At 37.4% G+C, this 24,465-nt stretch overlaps 1 protein-coding gene across 1 annotated transcript in view; it reads left to right on the top strand.

The window, feature by feature from the left end:
• Positions 1-24,465, top strand: part of thsd7ba (thrombospondin, type I, domain containing 7Ba) — a 142,426-nt gene that overhangs the window by 50,855 nt on the left and 67,106 nt on the right. The window contains exons 6-8 of the mRNA XM_053328594.1: positions 9,656-9,864; positions 19,954-20,140; positions 22,673-22,904. Of these exons, the coding sequence (XP_053184569.1) occupies positions 9,656-9,864; positions 19,954-20,140; positions 22,673-22,904 (628 nt within the window). The remainder of the gene's footprint in view (positions 1-9,655; positions 9,865-19,953; positions 20,141-22,672; positions 22,905-24,465) is intronic.

Below are 24,465 nucleotides of genomic sequence, written 5' to 3'. Positions count from 1 at the left end.
TATTCACATATCTCTCGAACCGTTAATCTGATGATTTCAAACGTGATAGGTTTGCGGCAACACAGAGCTATCAGGACGCTTTCCTCTCGCACACGCTGCTGCATTAATAGTCGCACACACACACATTCACACGCAGTCACTCTCTAGCGCACGTTGAGTAGGTACCTATTTGTAATGGAAAAGGTTGTTCCTGGAACAGTGTCGAGCCGAGTTGAGCCGAGTAGTGCTGGAACTGTGTAGTGGAAAAGCGCCAAAAAGGGAGCTATCAGATTGATCGAAGAAAAAGTCATGAAACTCCACTGCATAATACACCATGAAAACCTGTGTGCAAAAATGTCAAATTCAGATCTTAAAGAAGTTATGGCTACGGTGGCAAAAGTTGTTAACTTCATAGTTAAGCGATCTGCGCTGACACAGTTTCAGTCCCTGCTTGAGGAGATGGACAGCGCATACACAGATCTCCCTCTCCACTCAGCAGTTAGATGGCTGAGCAGCGGAAAGGTTTTGGAACATTTTGTCAGCTGATTTGACACTATCAAGGCCTTTCTGGCTGAAAAGGGCCCAAACTATCCAGAACTGGATAAGAAGAAGTGGATTGTGAAGCTTTTGTTTCTCACAGACATTACAGGACACCTCAGTGAGCTCAATGTCAGACTGCCAGGTGCAGGACAAATTTTGTTTTGGACATGTTTGACACATGGACGGCTTTTGGCGGTAAGCTAGCAGTATTATCAAATGATATTGCTACCTCCACTTTCCTCTATTTCAGACACTTGAGAGAGCTGTCCTCCCAGCGCAACATCAGCACCGCTGACATAGCTGCATACATGCTTGAGGGCGATATGGGGACGGGCCACTGTTTTCTTTCTTGATCAAGCCCAACAGCTTCGATGGACATGATTTGGATGCGTCTCTGATAGGCTGGATGGATATACAGCACTTAAAAATTGCTCTTCAGCTGATTGAGCTGAAGAGCTCAACATTGTGGGTGATGAAGTTTCAGAACTACGAAAACAGTTAAAAACCACAGCACTGAAAGATCATGAAGCCTGCATCTTCACCTGCTCTGACATCTGCACCAGAGAAGTTTAGCTGTCTCCGGAACTGTTGTCAGTCTTCGGGTCAACATACCTTTGCGAGCACATGAAAAATGCGCTCAGCCCCTCCCGCAGTTGTTTAACGACAGACCATTCTGAGGCATGTTTTCAAATTAAAGTGACGAACTACAATCCCCAGATTATGAAGCTCAGCCAAACAAGGCAGTGCCAGGGATCACACTGACTGGTAGGTATTTGTTTATTTGTTGTAGCCTCACTTTACACTTGGGTTTTAATAATAATGAATATGTAAGTGTTTTCCAGTGTCCTTAAAATAGGCCTATTGATGTGGATGGCAGCATTCTGTTATAACACTGATTTTATTTTACTTATTTTTTGATGCACTCATGCACTACTACAGTCTACGTTGTATGTTTAACAGGGAAGATATCTTTAAAATGTTCTTGCATGTGGCCTCATATAAGTCAACATCTGTTGGAAATGAATTTTTATTTTGTGGTATAATTTAAGATTGCCTACCCCTGCTTTAAATGTATGGGAACCATTGTGTTGTTGAGGAGGTTACGGAGGGTGCAGTGAGCAAAAACCCTGAAGATGATAAATTAGTTAATTATCAATCTTTGACAGAGCTCTATCTAAATTGTCAAATATATCTGACTACTGTTAGAACCATGCATGTACTAGCCAACATTAAATTACTTAGCTCCGCCCTGGTGGTTTACCAGTTAGTGTGTGTGCCACGTAATGTTAGGCTAGATCCTCATCCCTCCTGTCTCTCTTCACTATATATTTTTAATGACTGTTTAAAGGCCAGATATCTTTGCTTTGCTTTCACTGATATAATTACTTAACCCGTTTGTTATCTGCAAAGTTTCAACTTCGTTATCAGTTATGCTTGAATACCATCTACATGGCAGTAAACCTGTTCAACCATCTTTACAGGTAACAAAACTGTCAATGGTGGATTTGACTGTGCTGGGAGAATACATTAAGAGAGCACTGGAAACAACATTCCCTGTTGAGTCATTTGTCCAGATGGCAGACACAGTGTGTTACAGTGGGACCAGTTCTTCCACTTGAATGATCTTGGCACATGGTTCAACAGGTGGTCTGCCAGATTATTTTCAGAGTTGATTCAGATAGTTGTTGTAAATGGAAAGGTTGGTTTCTTTGTGAAATATTTAAATGCATCTTAGAAGTTATGAGCTTGAAAGCACAAGAAGTGTTTAAGTGATCGGGCAAAGTAAGTTGTCTGACATCTTTCCAATGGCAGCATACACTATTCCAGGGAAGCATATGGTGACCCAGAAGTGCCTCATTTATGTACCATAGATGGCAAAGTGGTCATTACACCTTGTGATTTGTTTAACGTTACCCACAAGACTTCATAAAATGCATAACCAGAAATGGCATCGTCCTCTCCATACACTGGATTATGATAACATGAAGAAAATTAAAAGGCTTCTTACATTGACATACTTGTCCTACACTTGAGCACAAATAATCATGTTCATTAGAAGGCCTGTTCTAACAGTGAGAAATACACTTCAATGCACAATTCCTCTTGTGTTTTAAACCCAGACCAGGCTCTGGATAACCCAGGAATTTACTTTACTTTTATTACATTATGCATCAGTGGAAAACATTAAGAACTCAAAAAAAGGCTATTAAACATTGAGTCAAAATATAAGCAGATCTATAAATGGGCTCTTTTATTTTGCAACGGGATCTGGAGAAGTCTACTTTTGGACAAAAACTTGTTGACAAAAGCTCAAGACTCAAGATTTAGTGTTTAGCAATATAGTACCTTTCTGCATGCTAATGAAAATTGCTAAGTTGATTAAAGTCCAAAGCTTATATCTTATCATCTTATTATTAGTGTTAATATTCTCCTCTCATATTGAGTGTTTTGGGGTTGTGACCTGATGTCTTTTACAACAGAAACTGAAGTGGTTTCTCTTACAGATGGTCCAGTATCTCATCAAGCCAAACATCATCATGGATCATTCTTCAGGACCATGAGGTTTGCAAACTGGACCTACCTCATAGAATCTCTGTGACTGCACTTTATTTTTATTATAAGGATGCTGTTTTTAGAGATTTTTTGACATCAGGGACCAGGACACATTGTCAAATCTCCCACTCTTACTCTGACCTTTACTGATATGGAATGTGAATCAGAAAACTCCATCCATAGCTCAGCAACCTCGATCCATACTTTGGTGACCTCCATCCCTCTTTCTCATAGCAGTTGCTCTTCTGGATTCAGTGTTTCCTCCAGGATTGTTTTTAGCAGTGGTGCTGTTGTGCACTTACCTTTGGGAGGAAGCTGGATTTGCAGAATCACAAGATAACAAGTTCTCTGTAACACACCATCCAGCGTGTCAAGTAAGTTGTGTGCGTGCAGAGCCCACAACAACAGAATCTGTATTTTCACACACTGGCAGTGGAACTATTCATTAAAATTGTTCCAATTAGGTTTCTCCATATCCACAGAGTCATGGGTGTGATAATTTACAGGAACATTTGACAATAGAAGGGCTCTGGAGGTGCACATAAGTGTCATTGTAATAAATGTGCAAAAATGAAAAGTCTCGACACAGTCGGGGGGTGAGGGTTTCATATTTTTCATGAAAATTACCTGGGACTGGAACTTCATCTACAGTCAGGACACATTAGTCATATTTCAAGAAGGAGTAATATGCATAACCCTATAATTTCCCAACCTAGCCACTTTAGTGTAATATAAGGTGGTATTAAAAATTCTTAAGGCAAAAGGACACTTATGTCAATCAACATTAGAATGAACATAATATAAACTTTGAATTCAGCTTGAATTTTGCTACAGCTGCGAGGAATTTGAAATGCCAAGTTCATTGCGTGTGATCTGTCTGCTGATAACAGCCTCATGGAAGTAATATTTGACAATCCTCCAGTGTATAAGCAAACTAAATTTGTAGTAATTTGGTGTTTTCAAAGTCACTCTATTATTCCGAGACAGATTCCATTTTCTGTTTGTGTTCAGAGGCTGCTGAAGCGAGCCTTCATCGACAAGCAGTGTTAGATATAATTTAGTAATAAAGTCAATGATCACTGAGAGACAGCAGAACATAGCTTTGTGTTTACTTCAGCGATTCAAACATTGTGCCATGTGCATTGCTGTATTGCATATGCAGCAGCTATGTGCATGTGAATGTGGAACAGACAGCTTATTGTAATCGATAAACTCAAAGTGCCTTGACTTCAATGCATAACACTGAATTCGTCTGTTGTAGGCTCTACACTTACACATTAGCAAGACGAAAAGTGAAACATACATGCTCACTAATGAAGTAAGCACTGTGTACTCGGGTACTCCTGATTCAGAATTGATTTTTAATTAAAATATAACTTAATATTGGTTTGAGAACAGCAACAGTAGTGTTTACAACAGCAATATGACAATATGAACAGAACAGTATCTCACTGGAAACAAACCTAAAATGTCAGCAAAATAGGTAATATTCCTGACATCTAAAAACTGAGTGGTCAGAAAAAATTAAGAACACAGACATCAGTCGATATCAGTCTTTCACAGAGCTTGTGCTTGCCTCAGGAAATGAAGCTTTCAAGAAGGATGGAATTCAACTCAACTTTACCACAATCTTTCCAGACATCCTCGAGAAACTGGCTGAAATCATCTTTCAGTATGTATCCTACCAAACAAGCATGGAGCTGTCTGATGTTACTGAGGCACTGATTCAGAAGCATTAAAGAACCGGTAACTGGATGCACCAATCTGAACAGTTGTGTGTGGCCAAAAATGTATTGACAAAACATCTCAGCTAATTAAATACAATGCATACATAAAACTTAATAACTCTCAACTTTTTACCATGGTGGTTACGTCAAAGGTTATGGTTATGTCAAAGCAAGCAACTAATTAAAAGCCAAGTTTCGGTTTGTGTGTTAAGCAATGACTGGCAGCTAGCATTAGCTCTGCTCCTCAGGCTAACTTTAGGTATGCTCCCCTACAACAATACTGTCTCATTTATGTCACCATCACTTCAGCACCGGTAAGCCTTCTGGTAAAAAAAAAAAAATATATATATATATATATATACATATATACAAAAAAAAGTCCCAGTCTTTTCCACACAGTGTTAAATAACCAAGCATATTGAATTGGTACTCAGTAGTGGCCAATAGCCAAAGCCTACAGTAGGTATCGTATTGGGGCTGAAAATGTCGCGTTGGTGCATCCCTAGCTTGGATGTCCTGGGCTTGATATGAACTCTCACAAAGAAATGAGCCCATTAGAAACCACCTGCAAAGAATATCAAAAAGCCAAGAAAGGCAGAGGTAAAGTATTTACCCCCTAACCCACAAGGAGAAACAGAAGAAAGTTTGTAACATGCAAGAGTGGAGCTCATTAATGAAGTAAAGAAGAGGAACAACTGTCAGATCATCAGTGAAAACATGGCAAAGACATTCTCCATTTGCAGGCAGGAAGTTGTCAATCAAACTCCCCAAGATCGATGGCCTGCTTTTTGGGATGCAGCTCAGGTAGACATTTTTTTCATAAAATGGTTTGCAGTATGTACTGTATTAGAGTCAATTTTCTACATTAACAAGTTGTGCCTTTTTTATCTGTGCCTTATTTTTTATACAGATGAACAAAGAATTCTGAATGATTATCGTTGTTAACCCAGAGGCAATGTTCATGGTAAAACCGGACCAATATTCCCTGAAAATAATGTCCCTGGAGGTCCTTACAGGACCTGCAAAAACGGATAATCAGTGCATAAGGAACATGTTGCTAGGGGTATGAATAAATGTAACATAGTTCATTTTAAATCCACTGTTTTGCTCGTATGTTATGTTGGGTTAGTTGATCATGATTAGTATATTATATCAGGCTAGGGCTGGATCACTGTCACCAGAAAGATATTATTGGACTTAAATTTGACAGGTGGCCAGAAACAAATGAATATTAACATTGCTCATTGTCTCCTATGTGTGTTTAAAGGCAACTGTTTGTCCCCCTAACACTTGTAAGGGAATAATATGTCAGATGGTGTTTACAGCTTAGTCCTCTGCTCCCAAGTCACTAAGAAAAAAATCACTCAATTAAAATCAAAACATAAATTTAGAAGCCTTTTTAAAATGAAATTTGCTATTAAATTTTCATTAATGGGTCATCCTTCAACATTTGCTCCAACATAACAGAGCAAGGAAATTGAATAGCAAATAATTATTAATTAGCAAATGTAATGATTTTTTGCTGGGTTTTTGCTTTTCTTTTTTTTTGTCTGGAATTTTATAATATATGACTGAAATTGAAAAATTCTTACTAATTAATCAAGTTATAATGGCTTTGTTAAAAATAATAATAAACCTCATCCCTCAGTCTTTTTTTCACAGCGATGTAACCTTTAAAAACCTATCCTCATGGTGTAGCATTAAAATTTATTATTGACAAAGTAAGAAGATAGGTTGCTATCCATGGCTTAGTGGTGTATCTCAGAGAAAGGTAGGGGGATCTCTTCAAAGAGCAGTGGGTAGATACATCAGTCATTTATGTTCAGACACACTGTCCTTTGTTTTCTCTTGTTTTTGAATATGACAATTTAAAACACTGACATGGATTCTGACCTACCTATGCCAGGTTTGTGGGGATTCTAATGAAGAGATGAAGACCTACATAACCAGAGGTGATATAACGTCTGATACAGCCAGCGCAAGATCATTATTGAGGGAACAGAAGTACTGGAAGATCTGGATGCACCTTGCTAATGGGGCTGATACACACACTGAACCTCAGCTGTCCAAAATAACTGAAAAACACTTTTGAAGTATTTCAAAAGCTAATCCTTGAGCTGTATGTTATGAAAGCCAGTCCAAAAAAATAAGAAAACTCAAGAATTAGGCTGTCCTCAAATTCAACAGAAAATGTTGCACTGTTATGTTGGAAAGTTTCATTTGAAACATACAGCAGTTGTTGGCAGTTTATGCACCGGGCAAAAACTAATGCAGTTTAATATAACAGTGCTGTAATAAATTCTACAATGGTCAGTGTTTTTGAGACAGTTACAGTGTTACAGGGATGCTAGTTTAACTTTATGGCCATTTTGGAGTCTGTAGCTGTTGGTGCTTAACTTTATTGTGTGCTCTTGGTGTTTAGGTGTTATCAATATGTAGTTCTCCCTCAGTTAACAGAGGCATGTCAGTATAGTGCAATGCAGTTTTATAACAAGCACAAAGCACAATTTGTATAGCGTCAAATGTCAAAGTTGAACAGTTCTGAAAAGATGTCTAAACAAAAAACTGAATATGATTAACCCCCATGTAGGTAGAATTTGTTGCAAGACTGTTAAAAAAACGATATCATCTTTTTGTAGGTGGACCCAGTAAACTAGCAGTTGAGTGTATTTTGACCAGATTTTTTTCTGATGTTGTCTGTAATCTTTTTTGGAAGTATTGATATGTATCATGTATGTATTTACAAAATAACTTGGGAAACATGCTTCTACAATCCTTGGGGAGAATACATGTAGTCATTCTGTGTTTTTTTTTAAATGTATTATTTTATTTATGTATTCCTTTTCACATAGTGTATAGTGTTATTTTTATTGTATTCTTTAACATGCACAAAGTGAAGAACGGGATTCAGTTTAGGGGATGTGTCCTCCAAAATATACATTTATAATTTGAATTTGTTGTATTTTGTTGAAGGGCAACCTCCTGGTTGGAGCATGAAAATATTCGACTTAATGTGTACATGTAGAGCTCCCAAACACACTGTTAATTTTAGTGTGAACTAATTTGCATGTGGACTTTTATTCATTTATTATTTACACATTTATTTATGGTACGGTTGAAAGTTATCATGTTTATTTTGTGCACAGATGTTGGTATAAAAAATGTTAACAGTTACAAAACCATTTGTACATAAGTTGACATTAGTCTTACAATAAAGAGAATGATCATAAAACTGGAATTGCTATGAAGTGAAATAAGTTCCTAATACGCAATAAAAAAAATAAAAAAACAAGTAACCATTTGCATGGACATTACTGAATACGATGGAAGTAAAATAAAGAATCAAGCATAGCTTAAATTAAATTATTTAACCAGTTAATATCACCAAAATTACAAATCCCCATATTTAGTTGGTGAAACTTAAGAGAATAAAGCAAATTGTGTTGTTTGTGTTAACGTAATTGAATTAGGCTAATTATAAATGTCTGGTAGGATTTACTCAATAAAGCAAAGATTAGAATTACTGAAAGAGATACATGCAAATATCTACCTTAATTTTTATAAGTTGAACCACTTTTTTATAGTGTACCATACAGAGGTTTTCAGGAACTGTTGGTGTAGAGGCAGTACACCCTGCAGGTAGATCCAAATTTAGTAACCACAGCGACAATGAAATTACAGTAGAACTCAGTAATTGGAGGGGCAGGTGTCGTCGTGAAGGTGTTGCAAACTACTGTAACTTCATCCTGGTCACTCACACTGCCCTTATTTTTAAAACACCTTGTCCTTGGCTTTGCCATTGTGCTCATTATTTCCCTCACCTTGTTTCACTTCCCACTTTGTAAATGGGATCCAAGTGATTGTTTTTTTCTTTTTATATCTTTTTAGAGCATATCTAGGAGTCCCAAAGAATAAACAATAACGTGTAAAAATTAAGGTGTAGTATTTTCAGAATGATAGTGTGTATGCCAACATTTTTCTGGAAACAATATAGCAGGAAAAAGATGTATCACCTGATGGCAGTTAGTCTGAATCTTGACACTGATTGGGGAAAAGGGAAGGAAATGTGAACAGTACGGGTTGGCAACTAGCCATTTACCAAAATGTTACCTTTGGTTATATTGAAACCTTTCATGTATCTGCTGTACCACTGATTTAACAATGTCAATATAAAGCTCAGAAATGCCCAGGAAAGTGAATTTACATCTGTAGCAATAATTTAATGAACAGCTCCTGGTGCTTAAAATAAGTTTGACAATGATGTAACTCTTGCCCCTCCATTACATGACTCATTCACCCCTAACTAGATTTCATAACAAACAAACAAAACAAAACCAAAAATAAACATCATTTTATCTCCAAAGCACTATTATACCAAATAAGATTTGCAAAATTACAAACTAAATTATACTAAAACAACAGTTTTGTTGTGGAGAAACCATGGCAAACAAGAATAAGGTTAACACATACTGCCTTCTGTTCATTGTTTTTCTCTTCTTTGAAACGGGTGCCCTCATGGTTCACCTTTTATTTGTAAATGTATCATAGAGACATGATAGCTTTTATCGGGAGGTGTTGTTAGACAATATTTAATGAGAGATCTAAATAAATGACCACAGAGATAATGTCCAGTTAAGTCGACATCTATCAGATCTTTACATCTACAGTATTGCAGCAGCTATAGGTGCAGTATCAGCTAGAGTACTGCACATACTGTACAAGGACTGCACTGAAGTGTAGTACTTGCTGGCTGAGAGTGAGTCTGTATCAAATGTGTGAAACAAAATGCTCACTGCTTGGAACAGGAATTTCAATGGCCTCTTTGACAACCTTCCTCTGCCCTTTTTCTCTGTCAGGTTTCAGACAGAGGAGGAGGGAGGTGTTGTGGGAGTCCAGCAGCAGTCCTCCGGAGACCTGCCCTCATCTGGTGGAGTCCATCCCCTGCGAGGACCCCACCTGCTACCTGTGGCAGGTTCAACAAGAGGAAAGATGCGTTCCTACTCAAAAGGCCTGTGGTCCTGGAAGTGCAGTCCAGAATGTGACCTGTGTCCGTGCTGAAGGTAATGTCCTTGATTTGCATTACAAAGGGACACTTTCAGTCAAATTTAAAATGCATCACACTGACATGCTGGACTTTTGTACAATCCCAAATTAAACAGATGCCTTCTTCCAACTAAAGCCTGCTTAAAGGAGTAGTTTGACATTTTTGGAAATATGCTTATTCTATTTCTTGTTGAGTATGAGATGAGAAGATTGATACCGTTCTCTGTTGTTTTCCCACATCAGGTTTTGAGCTTATTTCCCAAAATGGGGTGTTATATTACAGTATATGTGTATATATAGATATATATATATATATATATATCTATATATATCAGGGTGGCTAAAGAACCCATGTTACATGCATCACTCTGGTATTTGGATTTGGGAGGTCTAGAAAGAGACAGTAGAATAACCCCTGGATAATATGGGGAGCAGTATTTCTAGTAGCGGTCATTTATGAGAGGCAGTGGGGTACTGAAAATAAATCATCAATTTTCACAGCCCAGTAGTACTGAATGACACTGGACAGAGCTAATCCTCCCTCCTTCCTGGGTTTACATAAATGGATTCTGGGATATTTGTTATTCCAGAGAAATTCGGTGATGATAGAATTCAGTTTAATTTAAAAAAGGCCCTTGTTAAATACATTTGGTATAGGGGGAGCAATAGAGGTAAACTGACCATTGTAATTGCATTAACTATCCCAATAAGGGAAAGAGGCAAGGTCCACCAGTACTTTAAACCTGACTGTAATGTAGAAATGAAAGGAGCATATTTTTTTTAGTAGGTTAATTTGTTAGTCACTGTGAATGGAAATGTGTTTTATTAAATTTGGGTTGCACAGTTTGATTGGGATGAGCTCACTCTTATTCCAGTTGATAAACTATCCAGAAAGACTATCACAAACCATAAATATCTTAACAGTTTAGGGATGCTCACCTTTGGGTTTTCTACATATAATAATATATCATCTGCATAAAGAGAAGTCCTGTTTTGTGTTTTGTCTTTGTCATAACTGGAAATAAGAGGTTCACTTCGTATTTTCTTAGCAAGAAGTGAGAAGACAACCCTGCTGTGTTCCTCAATGTAATGCAATTCAGGGAATATTGTTTAGTCAAAATTCTGGCCCTGGAACAGTTATGAAGTAGTTTTGTCCATCAGATAAAATATTCACCCACGTTGAATTTGTGCCGGACACCAAAAAGATTATTTGTGTGCAATAATGACCTGGTGTTTATCAGACGCACATGTGGAATATAATACATTGAGGAGACACCTAAAGCTAAAAAAATAACGCCATTTTGGAATAAATCCTGTCTCATCAGGTTTTATTTGACTAATAAACTTGAGCAAAGCTAAAGGACAGTATGAGCATGCACATTGAGGGTCTTTATCCTTCTAAGGAATGACAGTTTTAACTCCAGAGTACATTCTCCTGTGCATAGGTACTGATATTCTGCAGGCGTGGAAACTGATTGTTCTTCTTTTCTAACTATCCTGTCTGTTATTATTTCCCATTGTTCAGCATTAATTGGAGCTAATGTATTTGTTTGTATATGCTGTTGTTTTTAAACTTGTGCTAACTAAAGTATCAAAAGCATAGTCACAAATATATTTAGATTAGAGCTACAATTAGCTGTACAATCCATCAAGTCCATAGAAGAGCCATCAATGCTGTGGTCTAGACATGTAATATTATATATACTGTATAAGTAGCATAGTGATGCATGCATCATCAGGTATAATGTGATCCATTGTGCTCAGCCATATCAACACATTGGGAGATTGGAACATCAGCGTTACTGGAGCATGCATTATTTATGAGGGCCCATCACCGTGTTTATGGGCACAGAAAATATCGGCCTGATTAAAAGCCAGAATTCCAGCTTCCTACCAGGCATTAATTGCTCATCTCCATAGATTATAGACCTAATTGCACTGTTTTTTGCCTGTGTTGTATTATTCTGTCACAATGGATCATGTGTATGTTTATCAGGGAGGCAGTGGAGGGTCCAAATATATTACCCAACAGGAGAGTCTAACGAATTCTGACAAGGTAACTAAGAATACAAGCTTTTGAGGGTTTGAGGAAAAAGGCTTATGAAATTTTCTGCACTGGATTTATTGCTAGTGAATGCTGACACATTGTTCATTGATATCTCTTTAATTGACTCAAGGCCAACTTGTTAAATGACGTCAGGTAAGGTAAGGTCTACAAGCCTCACTTATCATGAAAATATGATTCACAATCTCAGTGGATTTCATGCCCATGGTTGAGTCAGCTAATATGTATGAAAAGCAGTAAAAAGGCACCTCATTTGCAATAATTGAAATAATTGGTAGATTTTAATTTCAGAAAGTTGAACTGAACTGATTTTTAAAAACTATTCAACTGGCACTACATACTTTGTATGTATTAAGTCTACACAATGCAAATTAATTTTCAAATGAAGGATATTTGGTATACTTTTGGATTAAAAACATGTTGCCGGAGGCCTAAAGCATTTTTTTTGCATATTCCTGATAAGAGATCTTGCAGGATGCCAATCTTTGTGTCATGGAGTTGATACTGCTGACAGTCTCAATCAATTTAATTAAAATAAAACACAGTATGCACATGCTCATTACACTTGAAAAAGCCCATACCCACCATTGTTCTTAAACCATATAGTGCTATTGAGGATGGCAAGTTATTTTACTATGATTATTATTATAAGATTATACGTTTTTCTCCAGATAGCTAATTGACGTCTGTCTGCACACTCAGACCCCACACATTGAGGCTCTTCTCCTCAGCTGTTATACAAGCAGGGATGATAGACACTGCACTGAAATGTTGGGAAAAGGGAGAAGAGCAGTTTCTCTCCTGGGGAAAAATAAAGTTTAAGCTTTTGCCAATCACAGAAGACGTTGAACTAATTGAATTTAGTTTGTTATGGTTAGAGTTTATTTATAAGCCTTAAAATTTGATCCCCAAAAGATTCCAACTATTACACACAAAACAGCCTTTGTGAAGAATAAATAAGATCTGGCTTGCTTTTTAGGTTGCTTTTTTGGGCTGAGCAAAAAATCAGACTTCAGTAGAGCAGCCTGACACATCTCCTCTCTCTATTCTCTGTAGCTGAGATTCACACTAAAATAGGAATAGCTGGTCCACCTTAAAGGTCAGTTCACCTTAAGGGAGCCTGGTCACATAAGGCTAACCCATTGTCTCCAACTTTGGAGTTAAGAGCTAAGCCCCATCAATTTTCCAGTAGTTGGGTAAACAATAGATGATACTTTTCTTGGTCTCTAGAAGCTGCAGCATTTAATAAATTACACACTGTAGACTGTACTGTACTGTTTGCTGCAATATTTACAACTTACTCTTCTGGCATTCACCATCATTTTTCTGCCACATGTTCAACCAAACACTCGCTATGTGCACACATTATGCACTGCCCTATTCCTTAAACAGCTATACTACTCTCATAAGAGTGCCTTTCACGTAAATGTCCTTTGAAGAATTGGGAGAGTGAGGATGACTCAAAATAATTTCCAAGATAATGCAGAGTGTTATCATGCTCGCACAATGTGTGCTAGTGAAAATCATTAGTAGCCCATTGATATTAATGATGATGTGAAATTTTAACTGTGGTACTCATAATGTTGTAGCAGCAGTGCACCTCTACAGAATGAATGCAGGGGAAACACTGCTGTTAAAGTAAGATACTAACGTGAATTACTTCCACGTTGACCTGGATTTCTCCCTCATACATCTCATCTGATGTCCTTCAGAGTGAATGAAGAATGTAAGTAGCTCAAATAAAGAATATGGAGGCATATGGGGAAGGATGATTAATTGAAAATACCACTTCACCTTGTAACTGGCATGCTCTTCGGATTCCTCCCAGACTCATTCTATAGCATCACAACATTTATGTGAACACCACTCAGCTACCTCTTTGTCATGGATATATTATAGAAGATAATTAACATTCCTCTCCAAAAATGTATGGGTTAGGCTTAGGGTCAGAGTGAAGTGGTATATTAAGTATAATATTAAGGAGTTTTTAGTCTATTTCAAGAAATGTTGATATTTAGTATAGAATCAACTTCTGGATAATTGTTCCCCTAATTTAGTTGTGGACTATTCTATTAAGTTTGTCTTTATTTCATTTGTTAAAGTGCTGTTTTGAGACAAGAAAAAAGAAAGAAAGAAAACCAATTAAAAAAGCAGTTGCAAAGTTCATATATTTCACACAGAATCACAAACTAACAAAACAGAAAAAGAAAAACATTATGATAAACAGGAATGAAAATATAGTTCCCCAATTTGATTTTTAATGCTAAATTGATAGTATTTATTAGATCATTTAGCAAATAACCTTTGTCACATACAATTTAAACACGTTATGTTAGATTTAAAGAAAATGTCCAGGGGACAGATACTTTTTGTAAACTGTAGAAAATCTACAGTCTTTAGGTGGAGGTGCTAGTTGTAAAGGGTCCTCCTTAAATAGTGTCGTCTTTGGTTTGGTGGGAGGAGTGTCGTTGAGTTTCTGTGAAGAGTTTTCCATAATATTTTATATACAGTTATGTAGAGTGCAATAGGAGTCTGAAACTGCTGTGGCAAGAATGTCTAGACTGACTGTGCAGAGTATAGCACCTGAATACATTGCCACTGTTAGCTTGACTTCAATCATTCTTACTTTTTTTCAAAAATGCAGAAAATGTTTGACAGGAAGAGTCGAGGGAGAGAACGCAGAGGTAGGAGTGACATACAGCATCTACAGAGATGAAAAGATTGTTTACAGTAATCTGACATGTTGCCATAAACAGTACGCATCTGTGATATTAACATAACTTTCAATCATAGCAGGTCGCTTTCTAATAATACAAATAAATGATATGACCTTGCTGTCTTAATCTGCAATGGTAATATTGATTTCAAGGAGCTGCCTTTTCTCATCAAATGTTTTACAGGAAGACTTCAAGCTATCTGTGGATAGGAAGTGAACGATTTCTAAAAATAAATTAATAAATAAATAGAGGCCCTTTCTGCAATCTAGCTGATTTTGGCTTACCGTGTCAAAGAAAGACATTTTAATTGGAAGGAACTCAGTAAGTCAGTCAGTCAGTGCATGTTGCGCTAGTCTGGTTCCAAGCAGAAGCTCTCTTTCAGACAGGTTACCATCAAAGTGAACACCAAACATCATTGTACATGGATTGGTAGTAATTGTTAAATTGTAAGTACTTAATCTATTTGGAGAGTTGGTCTGGTGCAAGTGTCAAATATCAACAGGTGAATCCTTTAGGATGCACAGGTGAAGCATTTGTTACAAGCATGTTTGTGGTTAGGGAACTTTTTGTTTTGGTCTCCCAAATGAAACTCATGTCATGCATAAATAGAAGATGACTTTATCAAGTGGAGTTCCTATTCATCATCAGTGATGCGGATGGAGTTGCTGGATTTGAGATGTGTTGTGTATTGAGGCACCAGTGTAAATGAAAACATCACTAAGAATTCTAGAAAAAACAAAGCCATGAAGATAATTGATGTGGATTTTTTCCATACATTTACACTCAACTGGAATAAGGAAAGGATGTGTGGGAATTGGTAGGCACCATTCAATGAAGTGAAAGCACCCCAGAGATATGAGATGTTTTCTCCACTATCCCCCAATTGAGTAAGCAGTTGCTTTATAATTTCTCAGGATAAAATTAGTTTTCATTTCAAGTCTGAAAAGCTCATGATTTTTTTGTTTTTTTATTTTTCCAGTGAAAACTCTAGATCTCTAAAGAGTAAGAGACAGCATTTTCTCAGCAAACTTCATCTGGAGATTTAAAATATTATCCATGCTGCTCAAGCAATCAGAAAACATTCTCTATCACATATATGCCAGCTCTTATTGCTTAGAAAATACATTAGGTAATTCTTAAAGCCCCCAGGTATGGATGAAATGGAATAGACTCATTTTTTGGCTAAGTCAGGAGAACCATAGCACGGGACATCTACCTCTGGGAAACACTTGAGAGAAAATGCATCAATCTTTTGCAGCACAGTCTGAGCACACATCTAGTTCTGTTATGTCTACCTTCTCCTCATCTGCCTCCTACCATCTGACAGTCCTCTTTAGAATGTGTAGAGAAGAGACGGACAGAGATCAGTATTATACAGTATGTGCTCATTTTTTGGGCACCTGGTTAATGAGAGTGGTTGACTGTTTATGTTCAAAAACAAATGTTATTGTGTATTAATTTTGCTTGCTGTTTCGTTTTCTTTATTTTATGCCAATAAAACTGTCTAGACTTTCCAAGGTTTCAGTAAGCAAGGAACTTTTATTCTCTGGCTCTCGTGACATTCATGCAGAGACTTGAGCTTTCAAACTTCAAACCATGTTTTCTGCAACTTTCCAAAACACAATTTTCATCCTCTAATTCATGGTAGTAACTCAGTTATGTCCATTAGTAGTCTTACATGCAGTTTTAGCTGGGTGGAATTAAATCTAGACTTGTTGCAAACACAATTTAGAATAATATGCCATCTCACACAGAGAGGCTAATGGGAACAACTCTATTGGGCTGTAAACTACACCAATATAAAAAAGTGCTGTGTTAGCCTAACCTGCTGTTTTTTTGCCCCGGGCTTAATAAAGTTATTTTGACAGCTCCCACTGCTCCCCATCCCTGCTCAGCGACTATTCACACCACCAACCACAACACACAAGGCAGACCGAAACCTGACATAACAGATTTAACCCTTGTTACTGTAGATATACTGTATGTTGGCTAACTCCCCTAAAGCCACAGGCATTCTGACATTTCTGAACCCAACTACAATAACTCAGCTGAATGGTTACCATCAGCCTGAACTAACTCTGCTCAATAGGTCAGGAACAATCAGGTATGATTAACTCAGAAAAGCAGTCCCACACATTGTAATTCTAAAGTTATGGGATTGACAAATACAGCAAATTAATTAGTTGCCCATGTTAGTTTGTCAGAGCCTATACTTTCGTTTTGTTCATTTCGCTGTGTTACGTTTGCCCACCAACTTTGTCTTAAAAGCAGCCTGTGCAGAGTGGATGTGATGATTAACTTTTAAGCAAAGGTGAGGACTTCCAGTTTTTTTCTTTACCTACCTGCATAATAACAATGAAGGAGATTAATTGGTGGGTGGGCGAGCAGAATAGAAATCATGGTGAAAATGCATGCAGGAGGCAGTGGTATTATCTGAATAAGAGCCTCAACTACAGATCCCTGTATTAATAATGCAAAAGGACCCCTAGGGCAGCCATCTATTTGCAGAGTTCCCCACACATGTAGCCTCACACATACACAGATACACACACACACACACACACATATATTAGTTGTTCATGTTATCATACCATTTCTCTTAAGGCAGTGTTTCCAGGCAAAGCTTTGTTAGTCTTTTGTTAGTTTTGTTTGCTAACCCATTCATTAGTCCTGTGTGATTTTCATGCAGAACATTTGTTGAATAATTCCTGCTGTTCTATTGCTTGTAAGGGGATATCATATACTTCTACCTTTGGCAATGATATATCTAAACAATTCTTAATATATGCTAAGAGCAAGAGGAAGCCTGCCAGGTTTTGCATAACATCCCATTCTTGCATATTCATATGTGTTTGAGTAAAGCCTACGGTTGCAATAGTAAATGTGCCAAAATATTTATCATTTGTTTGCCTTAGTAAGAACATTAACTGAACATAGAGCTTGTTCAGGTTGTGACAGCCTCCATCACACCAATAGTTTAACAAAAATGTGTTGGAAGCCAGCAGGAGATCAGTTTTAAACTAGTCAGACAGTGCTGCCCGTTGCCATTATTTGACAGTTTGAAAATGTAACTCTAACTTTACAATATCCACTTTTTCAGAACAGTACCATCTTGTTTTTTTCCCCCAATATTTCCTTAACTGGAGATGAAACTTTCCACTTCACAGTTCCCATTTAAGGTTTTTTAAACATTGTCTTGCTGTATAACATTGTTCATTTTCACATTCCAAGTGAAAAATGTCTCTTATCTCTACAACATTTACACAGAACTTATAGAGATGGTAAAGGTACAGTACACAGTGTACGTCTCTATGAATGTGGGTCATAGGGGTTGATTCATAGAATCTATGGGGCATTCTCATGTTCATTTTATGCCCACTTTGTATAAAGTACGGGCACCTGATATTATTACCTAGGTAGGAGCCATGGTGAATCAAGACAATGAATACCCACACAGCTTGGAAATTTCAGTCAGTTCAAAACAATTATGTAAAGTATCAGTACAATTTATATTCAAGTGCTGCAGCCTCCAGATCTTTTCTCAGTTTGGTATATTTGAAAATATATAATTCTAAAAAGTATTCACTGCTCCCTCAGCGCTTATTAGTTTCTTTTTGTCATTTTACAGTACTTTAAAATGCTACCTTCATCATGTAATAACGTCGCCTGCTCTATAATAGAAACATATACAGTACAAGTCAAAAATTTGGATACATTTTCCCATTCACTTGAATGAAGAAGTGTCTCCAAACTTTTGACTGGTACTGTATGCTGTTAATACTGTTAATAATAAGAGTAAATAATGTATTGCTTTCACAAGTGTTCATTTTTCTCACTTTTAAAATCAAATTAGGTGGCATACTTTCAAAACTGTTTATTGTTTGTCAGCTTCAGCTGGAAAACCTTCAATCTTCAGTGCAGTCCTCTTTTATCTCCACTAATGAAAGAAATAAAGCATCCCGAACTGTATGGTAGCCTGTGGGACTTTGTCATTACTTCAAGCAGACTAACGTCTCCTGCTGTATACACACCAGTTACTTTGATGGCTTGAGATCTCTGACGCTTCAACTTTATGGGTGAAAGGTTTTCAAACTCCCCAAGGGAGTCTTTCACATCTATCTGATACGGCGATACCTACATTTGCTCTCTCCACTGCCCTCAACTGCATCAAGGGTATTGGCCTGGAGAGGGAAAAAAAGAAAAATTGATGACAAATCCGCCCTGGGGTTGTTATTGTTAAACCATATTCCATGATGTAGTGGCAGAGTTCAGCCAAGTTAATGATACTGCTGTGTTTGAGCGTACTGTATATCTGAAAACAATGCTTTGGATGCTGCTGGCATTGTTTTGACATCAGGATGGTATCCCTGTTTCTGAAATTGATCTTTCTCTTTTAGACAGAGAGCCCTTAGAGGAATCTGTGGCACTCTGCAAAATTCTGGATAGACTCCAACAAAACATACAAGGAATGTTTTTTGTTTTTCTTTACCAAGGGTATTATTCAGTCATTAACATGAATGTGAGAGTATTAAAAAAAACATTATCATCATGGAAGTACAGTAAAGAAAAAAAGGCCCTGTCTTTGCTGCAGCTGGTTCACTGCTAAAAGAAGAGTTAACTGGGAGCTGTGATAAATATTTCATAACATGACTGCAAGATGAAGACTGAAGGATAGCTTTTAAAACTAGCTCAGAATACTAATGGGTTGGCCTTATAATTTTCTTAGATACAACAAAATTGTATTAGTGTATGACAGAACATTTAGGAAGGATGCTTAGTCATGTTTGATGTGTTTTTTTTTCATGGAGGATGACATTTTTGATCAATAATATTGCATAAAAGACACTAATGCTACAAGTTATAATAACCTTCTTATCTAATGATGTAGCTTTAGTGGCCACTATACTATTACCAATCACATTGGCCTCTTTTATACTTCCTATGTATGTGTCCATGTCTTCAACCACTCATCTCCATCCACCCCTGAAAGAAAATCATACTTTACAGGAAACAGCAAAAGAGACAAACAGAGCATGTCAAAGTAACTCACCACATGTTTCTAGTTGTTGGGCTGCATGTGGACTCATGCTCAGCACCATTACATGCATCCCTTAAGATTTGAACCCAGTCTTTATGTGTGTTGGTGGTTCAATTTATATTTTAAAATGTTGTATTGCTATCTGATAGTTGTGAGATCAGTCCAAGAAAAGTACTCTACATGTAATGGCTCTAATGATCTTGATTTCAGAGAGCAGTATGACCCCTAAAAACCTGGGGCAGGGTTAATCGATTGTAATTTTATTATCTTAACTTCTCTCCCCCAGGCGAGGAAGTCCCCTTTGCACACTGTGTAGATGATCCACCCCAGACAGAAGTGGCCTGTGAGGTGCCATGCCCTGCAGACTGTGTGGTTGGTTCCTGGTCCTCCTGGTCACCCTGCTCACACAGCTGTGCCACTAAGACCGCAGAGGGCCGGCAGAGCCGCACACGCACTGTGTTGGCCCTCCCAGGAAAAGGTAATGTAGCTTTGCCTCTGACTTAATTGACTCTTTGCACATCTATTAATGACTCAATTTCCTTTGTGCAGAAGGTCTCAGTCACTGTCACTGAATATAGTGAGTTTTTTGTTTCCTTGGATTTTCTTTTGGTGAGGTTTGAGTTTTGTTGCATTGAGCATTACTGGAAAACTTATAAGGCCTCATTTACTTAGATCCCAATTAGTGGGTACTAAATTGCGAGCACGGTGCAATAGATTGCGCGTTTCGTTTGCAAGCGTTTTGCGGGTGATCTACTAAGAATGTGCCTTCATCTCCTCCTATCCACAGTGACAAAAGTCATCTGTGCGCAGTGCGCAGCTGGTTAATACCTGCCCTTCAAAGGTTTTATTTATAGACGCAGTTTCTGTCAGTAAAATTACCTTCAGGTTTGGTAAATCCCAATGCGTGTACTAAATAACATATTTGCATTTTCTCCTCCCTGTATTTTGCACACTGGGGTTGAAATGCCCCACATTGCATATTCATTATGGCAAACGTACTAAATGGACAGCGCGTACTATCTTGCACAGTTGAAAGACACAAACCTCAGTGCGCTGCCTTAGTAGATCAGCTTGCACATTTTTTGCGGGTGATGTCAAGTTTGCACACATTTTAACACACGCAGACCTTTAGTAAATCAGGCACATAGACTATAGTATGTTGTTGTTTACAGTATCATTTTATTGTATAGTGCATATAGACTGTCAATAAATAAAGGTAGAAGGAAATAAAACTAGAGCGCAGGGAGAAACAGAAATAAATGACTGTATGATGTAAATTACACTTCAAGTGCAGTTTTTATGGTTATTATACACTTATTAAACAACTATTAGGCACAGTAATACTAATGTTCTAGGATTTAATCATATAGTTTCGTTTTCAATTAAATGACAGCACAGTTACAAAGACTGCTGGCATACAGTAGTTACAAAAACACATTTTAAACATGGAATACTTAAAAAATATGTACGAACCAAAAAAACATGAAACCCACAGATTATTTCAAAAGTTAACTTAAAAATAAAAAAGATTGATTTTCTCAAATACTGCAAGTTTATTTTGGCTGTTATTTCTTTAGATTTCACTTATTTAGACATGTTTCATCTGAAAAACATTTGAAATGTGAGTTGACCATCCATTATCGGGAGCTCTTTCTCTGTCCAGTATTTTTCTGCATATTCTTAGTGTTGTGTTTTCAAGTCAGACAGCAGAGCTTTGGCAGCCAGCTACTACCCATTAATCCCTGTAACCAAACGCATATCTGCAATAACAGCTGATGAAAGACTCTCACTGCTTAGCCAGGTTCCACACTGCGTTTTTATTATCATGTTGCTTGCTATCTGTTTGCTGGCAGAGGCACGGTGTGTATGTGCTGCATTTGTGTCCATGTGCCTGCATGTTTATAAGAGCGTTTGAAAGAAATAAGGACGTGGGGAATGAAAAACAGATTGGAAGGTGCAGGTGTTTATTCGGTTGTGGTTCAGTGACAAACTCATCAATGCCCTTTTATGGATCACAGTTCACTTTAGGGCACTTATCATTCATAAGATGACACCTATGATCCTACTTCAGCTGAAAAGTTGTTTATTTTAACTCCTTTTAGATTGGATTATCACTACACTGATTGATGCAGTCCCAGTACTTGAACTGTATTGCAGAATCTCAGCATAGACATCTCAAACATGAATATATATGTCTGTTTGTTTCCCATACATTTATGTATATATCAGTGTGTCCACCAGTGTTTATAGATACAGTAAGATTAAAAATACACAGATGAAATACAAACAGGCACAACAAAACACTAAAAAAAAGTTTGATAACTTACTTTGATGGTGGTTCAATACACACTGATTACATACGATATTTGTGCACATAACATGCAATCTAAATCCAAGCTTTTCTAAAATGAATTGTGGAACCACAGAGCGATAACAGAACAGAAATAATGTAAAAACGAACCAAGACACTATCATGGTGAATACATATGCAGTATATTTCATGCAGTGTTGCATTGTTATTGAGGTTGAATACAGAGCTGCACAATATGTGTCCGAATAATGACTAAAAATATGACAACCAACAGGACATGGGGAGCAGGGACTGGAAAAGATTGCTATGGTTTAGCTTCAATTGGCCCATAAATTCGGAGACAGTGACCTTACTGTGACTTTACATTTGTAATTCAAAGTTCTACAAATTGTAACTTGTGAAGTGTCTGCTCAGCTAACCCGAACAAACATGTGTTCAGCCGCTAAGCAGCCAGCGGTCAGTGATAATAAAAGCAACAAATTCCTGCTTGTACTTTAGAAGAAATTCATTTTAAATTTTGTGCAAATCACATGCATTTTTCAGTGTTGCTTGCTGAAATCTAAACACAAAACCAACCAGATGTAGTTAATGACTTTCAAACACAGCATAAAAGGGACTACCCAGTTCCTTTTGGAGGACCATGTTACATATTCATCGTGTTTTTGACATTATGGTTCTCTCCTGTGTGTTGGTGGCCAGAAGGGAAGGAGTGTCCAGCAGCTCCAGCTCTGGAGGAGTGGAGAGTTTGCAATGACCATCCCTGCATGGTGTTCTACTGGGAGGCCTCAGTGTGGGGTCCGTGTATTGAGGATACTTCTATGGATCTCAATGAAACCACTTTCTGGAATGATACCGCTCCCTGTGCTGTGGGTGTCCAGAGCCGCAAAGTCAGCTGTATAAAAACGAATGTGGGACCCGTCATAAATAAAAGGTATGTTCTCTCCGCTGTGTATCTATGAGTGTGGCGATGTTTGCTTTTTTGATACAGTTCTATGCAAACACTATATATTCATGTTGAGACTTTCAATCTGTATCACCTAGTGAAATGTAATTCAGAGCAGCACTGTGGTCTTACAGTATAATGTGTGCGGCGGAAGGTATGTATGTTCTTCCATGCATTTTTATCTTTGTTTGGAGGTGAATTAACAATAATTTCTCCTCAGTGTTAGTTAGTAGAGTGTGCTGAGTCACATCTGCCTTTATGTTGACGTTATTACTGTAATGGCAGACTTTGTCCCAAGAGAGATGTATTTGTCAGATAAAGCTTTTGACTTTTACATATGGAAAAAAAAGGCTTCTTGCTGGCTTATGAATGTATATAAATTAATGTGCCTTTTCAGACTAACACTTAATGTTTTGTCCGCTGTGAACATAGTCAACAATAAGTCACTATGCCATTATGAAATAGCACTTTGCAAGAAGACTATTTTTCCTCTTCCGTCCCCACCTGACACTGCTGCTTAGCTTAGTTTTTTAGATACTAGAAATTGTGTCCTGAGAGAAACGAATGGAAAATTATGGATGAGGACTAAAAAAGCTTTATAAAATCTGGGGGAGAAGTTGAGAGGTGATCATGTTTCTCTCAGAGAAAAAAAAATCATTTAAGAACACATTCTCCATTCTTCTAAAAGCATTTTACTTGAAGATATATAGCGTGTGCTTTTACTTAGTGACAGATGACCCAGAGGACTTGATGCACTGTGAAAATATATCCCCTAAGTTTTGTACATTGAGATTTTTTTTTTATACTTTCTGCCTGTGTTTAGGATTTTTTTTCTAAACCTGAGATTCATTTTGCTTATGCGCCACCATTATCTACTCCTCTTTCAGCAATACAATATCAAACACTGCTAAGGGCTTTTGTGCTGTCACTGTAATGATGTTATAGCCCACACCAGGAAGATAGATTTATAAATAATTCACAAAGTTTGCCCTTCTTTAGCTCAATATATTATTGACAGGGCCATAAAGTGGATTATGGAGAGGATTTTTTTATGCCCGTTCTGTCTCCCGCCACAGAGGTTTAATGAAAGCTGTCATTTCTGCTCCACCAACAGATTTCACCTGTATAGCACTGTATGCTGTGAATTCAATCATTTCTTTTCTATTCATGTGGATGGAGAGTATTCATTTAATGGAACAGCACCTTACACATGGCCCTGTGGTTTGCTATTAATATTTGATTCTGACTGTCCATAACAAGTGAGTTTATGTGTTTATAATGCAAAGTCACACCTTCTTACTGTCTTTCCATCATATGTAAGTGTCAGACATGACCTATTTGGAAAACAATTAAATCCTCACATTATAGTAATAATACACAGAGAACTTATGTAGCAATTTTGTTAGACTGAAAAAGGCAGAACAGGGCTACATAAGGGAGTTCAGACTATGAAATGTCTGTTACTTTAACCCTGTTTATTTTAAACTGGGAGTGAAATGTGGGGACATTCCTAATACTTCTGAATAGCTCCCATCTGAGAAGTGATGCT

Source organism: Scomber japonicus, chromosome 11 (assembly GCF_027409825.1).
Source record: "Scomber japonicus isolate fScoJap1 chromosome 11, fScoJap1.pri, whole genome shotgun sequence".
NCBI lineage: Eukaryota > Metazoa > Chordata > Actinopteri > Scombriformes > Scombridae > Scomber > Scomber japonicus.
This window is presented reverse-complemented; position numbering and strand designations above follow the sequence as displayed.